Consider the following 13805-nt stretch of genomic DNA (forward strand, 5'->3'; position numbering starts at 1 on the left):
ACACACACACACACACACACACACACACACACACACAAAACAAATATCAAATTAAGATTTGAGAAATGCTTTGTGTAACACACACATAGTTTCTACTCTGAGTGTATCTCACACAGCCAGACGTCCAGCTATACCGTGAACAAGATACTCAACAAAAATGCATTGAAATAGGAAAATATGAGTCTTGAGAATGAGGTTTGCAGCAGCTTTGGGCCATTTAACATCATGCACACAAACAAAGTCAGCACAAACACATCAGGACAGCAACAGTGTGTGCAGGAAGGCAGGAAAGAGCACAAACACAACCACTGTCCAGGGAAACTTTTGCCTTTATCAGCCTAAGTTTTTAATATTTCATATGTAAAACATCTGAACGGTCATTTGAGTTTCAGACTGCACACAGGGACTCAGTGTGGAGCCCAATCTGTGTTTTGACTTTTTGCTTTAGTGTCTGTACTTCTGTACAGATAAGAACGAGTCCAACATGCACCAGACAGACAGATAAAAATATATTTGTTCATTTGGTAAGAGCAGCTCTAAAGTCCTCTGTGTTAGTCTGATAAATGCAACATTTCATCTTATTATAAAATAAATGTGATCAACAGGAACCTGATTTCAGGCTGATAAAATTGTCTTCATGTTTTTATTTCAAATGTGACCTTTCTATTGATTTTTAACCCTTTTCTTTATTTTATGTATAGCAGTAAACAATGTTTTTAGAATGACTCGCATAAAACTGGTGGGAGTCAGAATAAAGAGTCAAGAATCAGGTTCTTAAATCCTGAATAAAACCTACTGATGTCTTGCATGGCTGATTTTTTTAAATCCCAAATGTTTTAACATATAACAAATATTTTAAACAAAATGTCTTAAAACAATGCCACTTGAGTATTTTTGCCTAGTTACCAAAAAGAATGAGATAAGTGCACCTCAGGCTGTTACTCAGGTGAAACTGTTGTGGCATCAGAAGTTGTTTTTCTTGTTAAGGGTGAGGTTTTTCCTGGATCCAGTCTACAGAAAGTATTCACACAGTTTATGATACAGAGAAAGATAAGAGTTGGTGGAACTTCCATTTACGTTGACTACCTGAAACACAGAGGTAGGAAATCCCCCAAAGACCCCACCCAAAATCTTAGTAACCTAACCTGCTTCCATACAGCTGTTTTCTGTGGACTGTCTTTCATTATAGCGAGATCTTTCTTCTCCTGCATTGTGTTGGTTTTTATACATGTGTTGGTTTTTATACATCAAATTTCATTGTCTGCGTTTACCCTGAGGTTTAAAAGTCCTGTGTGTTTCACTCTGTTGCCCTTGTGAAGCACTTGTGTAACTTGGATTACATTACTTAAAACATATCACAACCTTTTTGTAGCATGTCTGGAAATGTTTCTCAGCTCTGAGTGACAGGTCACTCCTGATGTATGACTCAAAAACCAGAACATTTCAACAAACTCAGATTAACCCAGATTAAGAGCAGCTGAGTGCGTGACTTCTTGTCACAGCACCGGGCTGACAGGACTCATAAACATATAAACCATAATGTACATAAAATACACAGTGACTTAAAAGAAATCAATAAATACACAAACACTTCACCTTCCTCAGACTGCATGAGTAACTGGAACCACTCACTGTCGGATGCTAAAATTACACTGTTACTAGAGCCATCCAGTCGTTCTCTAAAAGTGAACATTAACTTTCTTAAAAGTGCTTTAAAAGTCCAAACACCCAGAGCTACAAACTGACTGGCACTACCCCCTCTAGGTATCCTGACCACAAGGGGGCAGTATATAATGGTATGCAACAAACAAACATAAACAAAATCACTTAAACTGGAAGTGAACAAAAGCAGAATTAGTGTTAAACTGTATTTGCCTGCACATAGAGCTTACATCGTTGTCTGTATATGTCATCATCATCATTTATTTGGTCAGTAGTAAAGTAACAGAGGTATTTCCCTTTTTTGAAATAAAAAATGTGTTAAACCCCTGGACTAAAGAAAAAATGCTCCAAGTGGGCGAGGTGCTAATTCCGGGCCATGACCAAAATGGAGGCCCAAGAGTCCCAAACAAAACGTTCACAAAACTCACAGGGGAACAGAGTCCGAAACATAGTTCAGGTGGCCAGCCTGGGGCCCGATAGCACAGAAGGCCAGGATGGGACAGTTCAGGAGGCCGGCCATGAAGAAGGCCGTGGCGGCACACAAAAAGTTCAGGAGGCCGTCCACGCAGAAGGCGGAGGCGGCCACAGAAGTCCGGAGGCCGGCCACGCAGACGACGACGACGACCAGCCAGCGGCCTAGAAAACGGCCAGTGAAGATGAGGTGCCAGACGTGGACCGGATGGCGGCGTGCCAGCAGCAGAACCAGGCAAGGATGAGGAGAAGGATGAGGCAGAAGCTGCTGCCGAAGCTGAACCAGGCGGGGCTGGAGCTGATACAGAGGCCGGGCCAGGCGAAGCTGAAGCGGCAGAGGCCGGGCCAGGCGAAGCTGAAGCGGCAGAGGCCGGGCCAGGCGAAGCTGAAGCTGCTGCTGAAGCGGCAGGTGATGCTGAAGACAAAGTTGCTGCAGCGGACGAGGAAGCAGACACGGAGGCTGGGCCAGGCGGCGCTGAAGGCGAAGGCACGGAGGCAGAAGCAAAAGCTGCAGCTGGCACGGAGGCAGAAGCAAACCATGCGGTGCAGCTTTTTAATATTGCTTAATTTCCCGCTAACATAAACGGCGGGGTCTTGCGGGAGATCGGGGCTTTCTCTAATGAGTTTGACTGTTGAGCTGATGTTTTTCGGAGATCTCTTCCTCAACCATCCGTGTCAGCTCGTCAGCGCCCTCGTGTCACTGTTCCGGGACGTTAAGAGCGCTGGCGATGGCGGCTGAGATCGAGTCTCCGAGGGATGGGCTTATTTTCCCCGCATCTAAAAGCTCCGGATCTTCCTTCGTCATGCGATCCTGAATAACAGGAAGGGCATTTTTGAGGATTCTACTAGAGGCGATCTGAATGATTTCACAAATCATATCAGCGAGCACCGCTTGGACGCCTGAGTCGTATGCGCCACTTTCTATCATGCTCCACTGAACCCCGGAGAGCCTTTCAAAGCACCTGTTGATAGGTGGCATAATCTGGTCTGGTGTGACCATGACTGAATTTTCCTTTTCGCTGCGTGTTAACATGGTTGTATCGCACATTAGATTTTCTGGGTTTGAGAGAACAGCTGGATAATTTCCTTGTTTTGGAGAACGCCGACTGTTGAACATTTGCAAACAGATGAGCAGTAATGTTTCTGTGTGAGAGCCCCTATTTAAGGCTTTCCCTGCCTGTGACATGGCTGATGGATCAAAGCAGAAGCGAATTGCCAGTGACATCACAAACAACGCACGGACACCGATAGGGCTTTGGAGCGTGATGTCACGGGAGTGGGTGTGACCGCCGAGGCGCCATTTTTGCAGGCCAAACAAAGGGCTAAAGGAGCGAATGCATCAGCAATTGTTGGCATTTGCTGTGTTGTCGGTTGAACTGTTAGATCGCACAATCGGGAAGGGAATGAGCTGAAAAATGGGCTCTTTTTATCCTTTCCCCACCTGGAAGCAACGTGAGGGATGTTACCAAAAGAATGCATCTAGCCTGGATAGCAGCTGTGAGACGAGCTGATATCCAGTCCTCTTCCATCCACAGATAACTGGAAAATGTTCTCCAGACATTTTCATTCAGGTAAGTTCTAAATATGTTCATATTACTCTTTATAGCCTTTTAGTTTTATTTTCAGTACATTCTGAGGTCATAGCAAATTAGAACAAACATCCTAAGTGATTTTGTAGATCTACGTTCTATTTATAGAGTTGCTAATTGTTTTTCATTATTGCAGCAAACCAGCCTATGAAATGGATTAAACAAATCCTGACTGGGTTCCAACGCTACATACACTCCGAAATCCCTGCTTCAAACTACATGCTGCATACCACCATGCCAATCAGATTACTTCTTCCATGTGAGGGTGAAGAGGTGACTTGTCTGGATAAGATGGTGAAGGTTTGCTGCGTTTTGGTGAACATGTGCCCCAGTGTGGTAGTAAAACCAGGTTAAAATGCTCTTGTTAAATACTCTTAAAAGTCTTGTGCTGTATATGTAGTGATAAGTTTTCAAAAGAGACAGTAAATTACAGAATGCTAGTAGTGGGTGATATTATTTAAATGCTGTCACAATTTTATGTGAACATTGTGTCATTTGTAAACTATACATGACGCTGATTCTACATTGTAACTGATGTGATGTTCTAGAAAAGTGGGTTTAATTAAAAAAAGGCAAAAAAAATTATGTTTCTTTATTCAACTTTTGAACAGTGTTACTTAGTAAGTACATATTCAGTAAATGCAAATTATTTACATGCCAGTGCACTTCAGGCACAAATGTAGACCCCCTAAGTAAAGCATTATGGGTTATTCAGAACAGAACTATGCTTGGAGAAATATTTTCCCATCAGTTGAGACAACTCCTCCACAGTAGCAGGTGGGATTTTTCTTTTTTGAGGACGGCTCCTTTTACCTCTCACTACGGATGGTCTGTTTATGTTTTGATTGAAAGCCTTTTTTTGGGCAGCTGGAGAGGAGAAGTCCATCTTATGGCCAACCACTGACTGTGTCTTGGGCATATTACCCAGCAAAACCCATATGCAGGTTCATCTGTAACAGTCCTTGTATAAATATATCAGGCTTAGTCAATAGCAGTTGGTCTTCAGGGTTTCTGCTCCACTGCCGTTATTTCATTTGGGTCCACATTTCCAATGCACGGTATTTTTTGCAAGTACCATCTCTTTGCATTTGAATCTGTCTCTATAACGTCCTTTGTCTTTTTAGCTGCTTTTAAGTATGGTTAGTAGCAATCTTCCTTCCAACACGGGGGGGTGGGGGTTGCATTCGCTAAAATGGTGCCGCGCTCCCACAATGCATTGCGGCGTGACATCACCTACAAAGTCCTATACCGATACTCTGAACAAAAACACAACGTTTCATTGTATTTCATAATACAATATATAATTCTATTATGTAATTGTAATAATAGAGCTTCATAATGACTACAGGACATCAGACTACTTATTCTTATTGCTTAATGATGCAGAATAATCATGTAGAAATAAAAAATCTGAAGTTGTGCGCTATTTGAACACGTTGCCTGCCTGCAGCACTAAAGGACTCTGTGAGAGACGTCTGTCTTTCCCTAGCAGCACCTGTCCCTCTCCTCCTCTTCAGTTGGCCTCAACATAAGCTCATAACATTCTGTGATATGATATTGCCTATTACATATTTGCTCTGATGTGTTTGACGAGGTTAGTGGTGTTGCCTCACAACACCTCACTGTGATGCCACTTGCATCGCAAACCACGTCTTGACTGTTTGTGGTGGTAAAATACGTCCACACATGACTCCGTTTAGGCTCAGCCCCTGTTGTGAGTGCGCACGCCAGGGGCTGCGACACATTTATACAGCTGTATTTCACATATGACTATGAAAGGCGTAAGAGGAAGTAGTTCCTTCCCATTTAGACGATCCAAATGATATAGTTTCTTTTCACTGTTAATGAAAAACTACAAATTTACCCCAAAGTACTAAAATATCGATATTTTAATATGAGAATCGATTCTAGAACATAAATTACTGGTATCGGAAGAATCGATATTTCAATATCGATCTGCACACCACTAGTCGAAGCGTCTCTTTGGAGCTTCCCATCCCTGCCATTTACACTCACATTCACGGGTAACTCAGAATCACTAATAAATCTAACCCAACTAACCGCATGTCTTTGGACTGTGGGAGGAAGAACCCACAACCCACAAACTCAGGATCTTCTTGATGTGAGGTAACAGTGCTAACCACTGCGCCACCGTACTTCGAAAAAACAGGAAAGATATTATTACAGGGCTTAATACACAATTATCTTTACTGTCCCTGACAGGTTAAGCCACTATAAACGACATACGCGTGGTGTGTGTATGCTTTTCTGCCCCTCCAGTGATTTTCCTGTGTTGAAATCTCACGTGATCTTGTGATATCTCGAATCCAGGCAAGATTGTATCACGTCATCTCAACAAGAATAAGTTTAAGCATCGAATTTCATACAGATCGTACATGATTTAATTATACTATGTGCTATAATCATTAAAATAAAAAGTTAAAAAAACACCGTTTTTTTTACTTTTTTGTTTTGAGATACATGAGTAGGGTCTGCTAGAGTTGGATGTCTCGAGACCGGTCTTGGTCTCAAGACTGGTCTCGACGGACTTTTGTCTTGGTCTTGGTCTCAGTCTTGTGTTCTCAAATCGACATAGTGTTCGGGAGATTTGGAGTCAACCATCAGCGGAGCGAGGGGTGGCTTACTGGGCTTAAGCCCGGGTCATTTTTTCAGAAGTATGGGGTCTTTTGGAGTGTAATTTGTTAGTTAGATGCCTGACTGACAACTGTATAAAGCAAAAACAACACACGAAGCGCAGAGCGCACCGTTGTAAATTCCCCCTAATTTTGGTATGATCCGAGCTCAGGCACTAAGCGACTGAGCACAGCACGCATGTGAGCGAGGGGAGAGAAGCTGCTGCCTGCGAGTTTGCTGCAGACAGAGGAGAGCTTAAGTTTGACCAGGTACCAAAGCAAATCATTCGTACTGAACTAATAATGTAAATATGACGTGTATCACAAAAGATTGATATCAAACTGATCACTTGGTTGCGTTACTTGCTCTTCGAGTGAATCAACAAATGGATCAATAAAAAGCCGAACAACAATGTTGATTTTTTAGAGTCTTAGCTTACATTTCATATTTTCAGTTGTTACCCTCCACGGCTAAACAAACTCTCTAAATCGGTTTCAATTGTGTACTGATGAACACAACAATGGACATAAGGAGCTTCTTTCAAAGAAAAAACTCAGGTAGATGTTATTTTATATATTATGCTTTGTATGTTGTTCAGTATATCTATGCAAAACAAGAGGAATTTCAATACACAACAGTATATTCACAGCTGAAACCAGATATTTACATACACTTTAGGGAGAAAACAAACTTTTTTTTTACTGTTAAGCATCAATTTAGAGTAAACTTGTTTTGTTTTAGATAAATAAATGTTGAAATATCTTTTGAATTAGTTAAATGTCAGAATAAAAAGAGGGAGCTGTCTATTTTAATCACTTTCATCAAATTTAGGAGTACATATACACTAAGTTTATTGTTAATTAATAAGAAAACTCCAGACGATTCCATTCTGAGCTGAAGAAGCTTCTGATAGGTTCGTAGAGTCCATGTGAGTAAATTGGTGGCACAGCTGTGGATGCATATAAGGCAAAACACAGAGCCTGTTTCTTTGAAATGGGGAAATCAAGAGATGTCAACCAAAACACCAGGAAAAGAATCGTGGAGCTCCATAAGTGTGGCTCAGTTTTGAATACAAAATAGAAAAGTTAACAAATATGTTTTTTATATTTATCAATCTAAAAAAAATAAACATTTAGTCTGATTTGATGTTACAATTAAAAAAGTGTTTGTGTTTTTATCTGAAGAGTATGTAAATATCTGGTTTCCACTGTATATGATGTTGGTGTTTGGCTTGATTGTCAGCACAAAGAGGGAGAAAGAGGAACAAAGAGGGAGAGAGAGGAACAGAGAGGGGGAGAGAGGAACAGAGAGAGAGAGAGAGAGAGAGGAACAGAGAGGGGGAGAGAGGAACAGAGAGGGAGATGGAGAATGAGGACAGAACAGAGATGGAACAAGAGCAGGTGAGACACACATGTTAGTCAAATGGTTGTTTACCAAAACTCATCAGAACATGTATCCAGTACACAGTGTAACTTTTTAGATACCATTTGTTACTTTTCAAATTCTATATTTATTAAGTTATGCAGGCTTATGAAGGCTAAATAATTATATAAACTTTCTGAATCTAAATAGTGTACTTTGGTAGAATTAAAAAATAAGTGTAGTGCAGGTCTATGATGATTTTTAGTGCGACTATCATCTAGTTTTGATTCTGTTTCTGTCTTGGTTAAGTCCTAAGTAGTCCTGATTTTGAACTGTTGTAGTCCTGTTTTAATTCTGGATCAGTTCTGGGTCTGGTTGAATTGGGGTTTAGTCCCTGTGTCTTGATACAGTTTAAGGTGTCCTGCATATGTGATATTTATTTTCCGATATGAAGTCATTCTTTATTGAACAAAACTCAAAACAGAGCCTATTAATCTTACAGTCATTTCTACCCTCACTTAATTTCCTTTTGCTGCTCAGCTCTCAACAGTTCTAAATCCCAGAGTTGCTTTAATCTTTAATATCATTGTGATTATAAAACTAATCAGGAATTTGAAATGTTAATGTGAAATTATTGTTTTCCATAGTTATTGATTAATCCTTCATTAATTCATAGATTGTGTAATAATGGCAGTTTTCAGTAATGCTGGCTCTCTTGCATTGAACTCTTCAGACTGCGACGACGGCCTTGCCGGTGTTTTCTCCCTGCAGCATCCCCATAAAAGCAGCCGGCATGTTTTCAAAGCCTTTTGTGACGTGCTCCCGACACTGCAGTTTGCCCTGTGGACGCACAATACACAGATCACAAATACAATACATCACAACAGAAACATGGGGAACTGATGTTTACATCTTTACTTAAAGGAAAGGCTCACACTAACCTCTTTCACCCATGCTAACAGTCTCTTGAGGGTTTCATGGTGCTTGTGCTCCCACCGACTTTGCAAGAAGCCCTCCATCTTCAGCTCCTTAATGATCATAGTGAAGTAGGGATACGGACCTAAAACACAGGTCGTTCAAGAGAAAAATTTAATCCATCTTTCATTTACAGAAACTACAATTCATGTCTAAAATAACCATCTGTGAGCCCCCACAGCACTTGTGGATCTTTAGCAGTGCAGCGTCTCCCTCTAGTGGAAAAAATACATTAACTCAGAAGAACTTGTTGCAGGTGTATTAAATGCATTTTGTGTTCTTCACAGTGCTGTGTGTGGGCTTCAGGGTCCAGGCCCCCTCCAGATAGGTCACTGTTCCCCTTCAGTCTAATACCATCTACATACCTTTACACCTGTAATTCAATTGAATTCATAAAGTTTGGTCATGAAAGCTCTGAACACCCCAGTTGGCAACAAGAATGAGATCATTCATCAGCGTGCACAGAGCCGACTCACAAATTATAAGTAAAACTTCATCTATACAGCATGTTGTGATATTTTTATTTAAAAGTGCTTCACAACAAAAATGCTGAACATGAAAACCAGAGTCTGGGAGACATTAATAATAATAATAATAATAATAATAATAATAATGATAATACATTTTATTTAAAAGTGGCGCCTTTCAAAGCACCCAAGGACATTGTTGCAAAAGCTCTGGCTTCTTCAGTTTTCAGCCTTGAACAATGTACAGACAGCACGCCCTGATCACATGACCTCAGGGAGTAGCTGGTTATGTATGTGTCATCCCAGGGCAGGGTGGTTTGTTTTCGCATGAGATGTAGGGTTTTGTCATTTTTAATCTTTTAATTATATTCTTAAGTGTGATTTTTAGTTCTTATAGTCTATCGCATGCTTTTATTGTGAAACCTGTTTTTAATCTGTTTCTGGGAGTCACCTTACACCAGGGGTTGGCAACTCCAGGCCTCAAGGGCCGATGTCCTGCAGGTTTTAGATCTCACCCTGTGAGAACCCACATGAATCAAATGATTAGTTTATTACCAGCCTCTGGTTAACTTCAATGCATGTTGAGGAGGTCATTTAGCCATTTAAATCAGCTGTGTTGGATCAAGGACAGATCTAAAACCTGCAGGACACAGGCACTCGAGGCCTGGAGTTGCCTACCCCTGCCTTACACTTACCGGTATCACTAATCATCCTCATGTCCTGTTCATGTCCTGGAAGGTCTCCGCCCTTGACCAATCAGGGTGAGCCTTTCGGTCACCAAAAACCAATAAGAGGGTTTTGAGAGTGCTGGACAGATGTGGTGGTTTGCCTGGTGGTCATATCTGTGCACTGACCCTGGTTGTTTCCTAGCAGGAACAAAACTCTCAGGAGTTTTTAAAATAAAAAGTAAATTAGGGCAGTAACAAACCTGTCTGGGGTTCACTGTCATTGTAGGTGGAGATACTTCCACACACAGCTATTCTTCCAAATTTCCTCATCTGCTGCAGGACGACATCTGACGAAGGGCCTCCCACCTAAAACCAAGCAGCAGTGTCACTTACATACATCATAACATGTTGTAAGGAATGCAGTGTGAATGCAAGAGAAGAGCTCAGCAGTGATTAAATATTACATGCAAGCTTGAAACTGCACCACCACTGCTCACGTTTTCAAAGAAACAATCGTATCCTTCAGGTGAAGCCTTCCTCAGAGCCTCCTCCAGGGAACCCACAGTTTTGTAGTTGAAGACCTCATCAAATCCCAGCTCTTTGAGGTAAGCCACTTTGGCATCAGAGCCCGCCGAGCCCACCACCTTACAGCCCTTGATCTTGGCGATCTGTCCTACCACTGAGCCCACCGCTCCAGCTGCAGCGTTCACCAGCAGGGTCTCACCCTTCTGGAGTCCCAACACTTCCTCTATCCCATAAACAGCCGTCAGTCTGCAGAGAGACAGAAACAGTAAATCCAGCTGTTGCCTCTTTGATTGCCATATTAATTACAAAAATCACTGCTTAGAAACTCTGCTTCAGCTCATTAGCAAAACATCTGGAGTTAGCCACATACGTATATTCTTAAAATAAAACTATTTTCTGCTTATTACTTTTTCTGGTGGCTATACCATGTTTAGCTGAACTCTTAAACACCTTACAAACACTTAAAAAGAAAGTCTTACATCAATGAGACCAATTTCTCAAATGCTTTTGCATTTAAGATTCAGCTGATAAAACTTCACATCCAATTATCTGCTGGAAAAGTCTGAACATCCTGCCATGATTTAACATCTAATAGAAAATAACTATGATCCATGCAAGTTACTCAAATCTGTCTTACCCGGGCATCCCGATGGCACCCAGAGCCAGAGACAGGGACACATCTTTAGGCCACTCAGGCAGGACGGGAACTAGGCCGGTCCCATCACTGAGTGTGTGGGTTCTCCACCCACTGTCACTCACAACGTGGCTTCCCACAGGAAACGCTGGATTTTTACTCTGGATCACTCTAAAGGAAAACAACAACATAATATTAAAAAACAAAACAAAAACAAGCTTCTCACCTGTTTTCACTTCAGTCTGTGCTGTCACTGGGATAATTCAGTTTGTGAACAGTCAGAACACAAAATTAAACTGTGCAAATATTAATTTTGGTGGTGGGCATACTTTGCCATACTTTGTTTCAAGTTTGTTTTGGTAACAGAGTCTTGAAGATACCTGAGCGTCAGTGTGATTTTGTGCTTTTTCACATTAATCCCGACATTTCAATCAGTTTAATCTGCTCCCCAAGCAAGCATAGCAGTGGGAATCTGTGTTTCTTTTATTATCTTCATTTTTGAATCCCTGGCATAGAAAAATTATATACAAGAAATGTAAAAACAACAAAGTAAAGGCACAGTTGTCTTCTCTGATTTCAACTGTTAATCAGGCTAGAAAGTTTCAGTGTTTCGTTTCATGTTCCGCTTTAGACTTCACAGGAACTTTACTTATCAGAGAGTTTATGTCAGTGTGTGCATCTTTTACACAATCTCTGGTGTTTAGATTTGACTTTAAACTCCAGTAAAGACTTTGGTTATTAACAGCAGATACAGACTGTGTCAGTAAACGTACACATCACAGCACATCACGTAAAAGAGTTTTCTGTTTGCAGGTGTCTTTGTGTTTCTTACTTGGCCACCTGACCTCCAATCATCACATCTCCCTCCTTCATGTGGAATTTGCTGAACGACCTGTTGGGACCAGCAGTGTGTTACAATATGAATTTATGTCAGGAGCATTAAAATAGTTCAGCATGAGTGATGCTGCTCTCTGATCACCTCATGTACGGGTCGACACTGAGAAACACAGCTTCCAACAGCACCTCTGCAAACAAAAGTAAACTCATTTAAAGTGCTCGGTGCTTAATGTTTGACAAAAACTGAAGAAGGTGCTCTCCTGTAGAGAGAACAAAGAAGAAAGACTTGCCTCCATCTTTGGGCTCAGGGAGCTCCTCCACCTTCAGCCCAAAGTCGCTTTTCTTTGGGAAGCCGTCAAAGTGCTTAGTCATTACCCACGACTTAGCTTTCACCATGATTCTTCTTTTTTATGGCAGCTGTAAGTAAATATTGTTATTAAGCTCATAGTAACAGACATTAAAATGCTGAGTCATCCAGCGCTGTGCAAAAAAGAGCTGAATAAAGCCTGAAGTGTAACATTCACCCTGTGAAGTTTAGCTGTGATGAGCATCAACCAACACAAATTATTTTCTAGTTTAGCGCTGATGATGGACCTTGCTGTGGTTATAAGAACAATTCAAATGAAATGCAGACATCTTTATCACACAAACACACACATTTACACACAAGTTCTTTAAGTGCTGAGAGTAGAAAGAGAGTAGCATCCATTCACATATGCACACTTAAAAACAGGAAGAATCTTTCTTTCCCAAGAAACGAAGAAAAAAGGGGAAGTAAAAAGTTTAATGCTTTTGAGTTTCAGACTTTACAACCACAGTGAAATTATACTTTCTTTGTGTTTTACTCAAACAACGGTTAAATGCAATACAATGTAACTTTTCTAGCCAATCAAACTGTAGTATCAAATATTTTATGGTCAGTAGCGAGATAGTGGCAAAGGTTTAAAAGTGATAACTAATCCCTGCGTCTGTTTGCTACTTCTCTTCAGCTTCACCTAATCCAGGAAAATAGTATTTAATGCATTTCAGAAACATCTGCCCACTATAGCTGTAACTCACCAGTCGCCTCTCTTACAAGAAATAGTAGGTGTGGGATCAGTGTGGGTGGAAGTGGGCAGAGACAGGTTTGTGAAAGCTTTAGAGCAGAAAGGGCGGAGACATCCTCTTATTGCTAAATCTGATTGGGTAAGTATTGCGCACAGTCTGAGCTGTGACAGAGGACACCTTGCAATAAGGTTAAAGACGTTTACTTTAACTCTTACATCCTGTTCTGGTCACATTTGAGATAGTTTTGATATTTGACAGCAGGAAAAGTTTCATTCTTTTGTCCTGAAATTTTATGACCTTTCCTAAAGTGACCCCAAAACCACATTTTTTCATAGACATTGAGTCTGCTCTGGATCAAATTTAACCTGTAGCTATTCACATGGATTTTGTGCAGGTCAAATCAGTGATAATGGTGGTTTTAAGGAACCTTGAAACTGTGAAGCTGTACAGGCGACATAAGAGGATGTATCTGGTGTAGGAAAAAAAAAAATCTGCCAGGTCAAACACATGGAGCTACCCACTGTGGACGCTCGATGTTAATACGGCAGCAGATAAAAGCAGTTTTAAATCCTTCACTTAAAAAACAAAATAAACAAGTTCTTGCCAAGTTTTGAAGTCTGTAAATTTAAATCTTCTAATCTTAAACCTCATTTTACTGTTTTCCAAAAAATAAAAATAAGTGGAAAAATATACCACAGATTTGACTTTTAATCCCCAGAGTCCAGTTTTACAAAGCAGTATTTAGTGAAAAAAAACAGCATTTATTAACCCTGAGGTTAAAGCAACTATGGTTTTTGGGGTTTTCTTCCTGACAAAGACATCTTATTTAAACCCAGTGCCAGTTACCAAGGTGACAAACTCTCTTAACCTGCTCTCTGGCAGGTTTTCTTCAACAAACTCTCCCCTCCACCTTCAGTCCATTTCAGTTTGTGCT

At 40.8% G+C, this 13805-nt stretch overlaps 1 protein-coding gene across 2 annotated transcripts; it reads right to left on the reverse strand.

The window, feature by feature from the left end:
• Nucleotides 1-8371: 8371 nt before the first annotated feature.
• Nucleotides 8372-12975, reverse strand: LOC100699897 (prostaglandin reductase 1). 2 transcript variants are annotated; one of them, XM_019353531.2, is made up of 9 exons: nt 12884-12975; nt 12115-12241; nt 11967-12012; nt 11820-11879; nt 10991-11158; nt 10326-10599; nt 10089-10194; nt 8660-8778; nt 8372-8558 (listed from the first exon to the last, which is right to left on the reverse strand). In XM_019353531.2, exons 2-9 carry the CDS (start codon nt 12218-12220, stop codon nt 8448-8450), a joined length of 990 nt encoding a protein of 329 aa, XP_019209076.1. In that variant the 5' UTR covers nt 12221-12241; nt 12884-12975; the 3' UTR covers nt 8372-8447. The 2 variants fall into 2 exon arrangements, with proteins under 2 accessions (XP_019209076.1, XP_019209078.1); XM_019353533.2 differs by having other exon boundaries at nt 12900-12919.
• Between the last annotated feature and the right edge of the window lie 830 nt (nt 12976-13805).

This window comes from Oreochromis niloticus, linkage group LG3 (genome assembly GCF_001858045.2).
Source record: "Oreochromis niloticus isolate F11D_XX linkage group LG3, O_niloticus_UMD_NMBU, whole genome shotgun sequence".
Lineage (NCBI taxonomy): Eukaryota > Metazoa > Chordata > Actinopteri > Cichliformes > Cichlidae > Oreochromis > Oreochromis niloticus.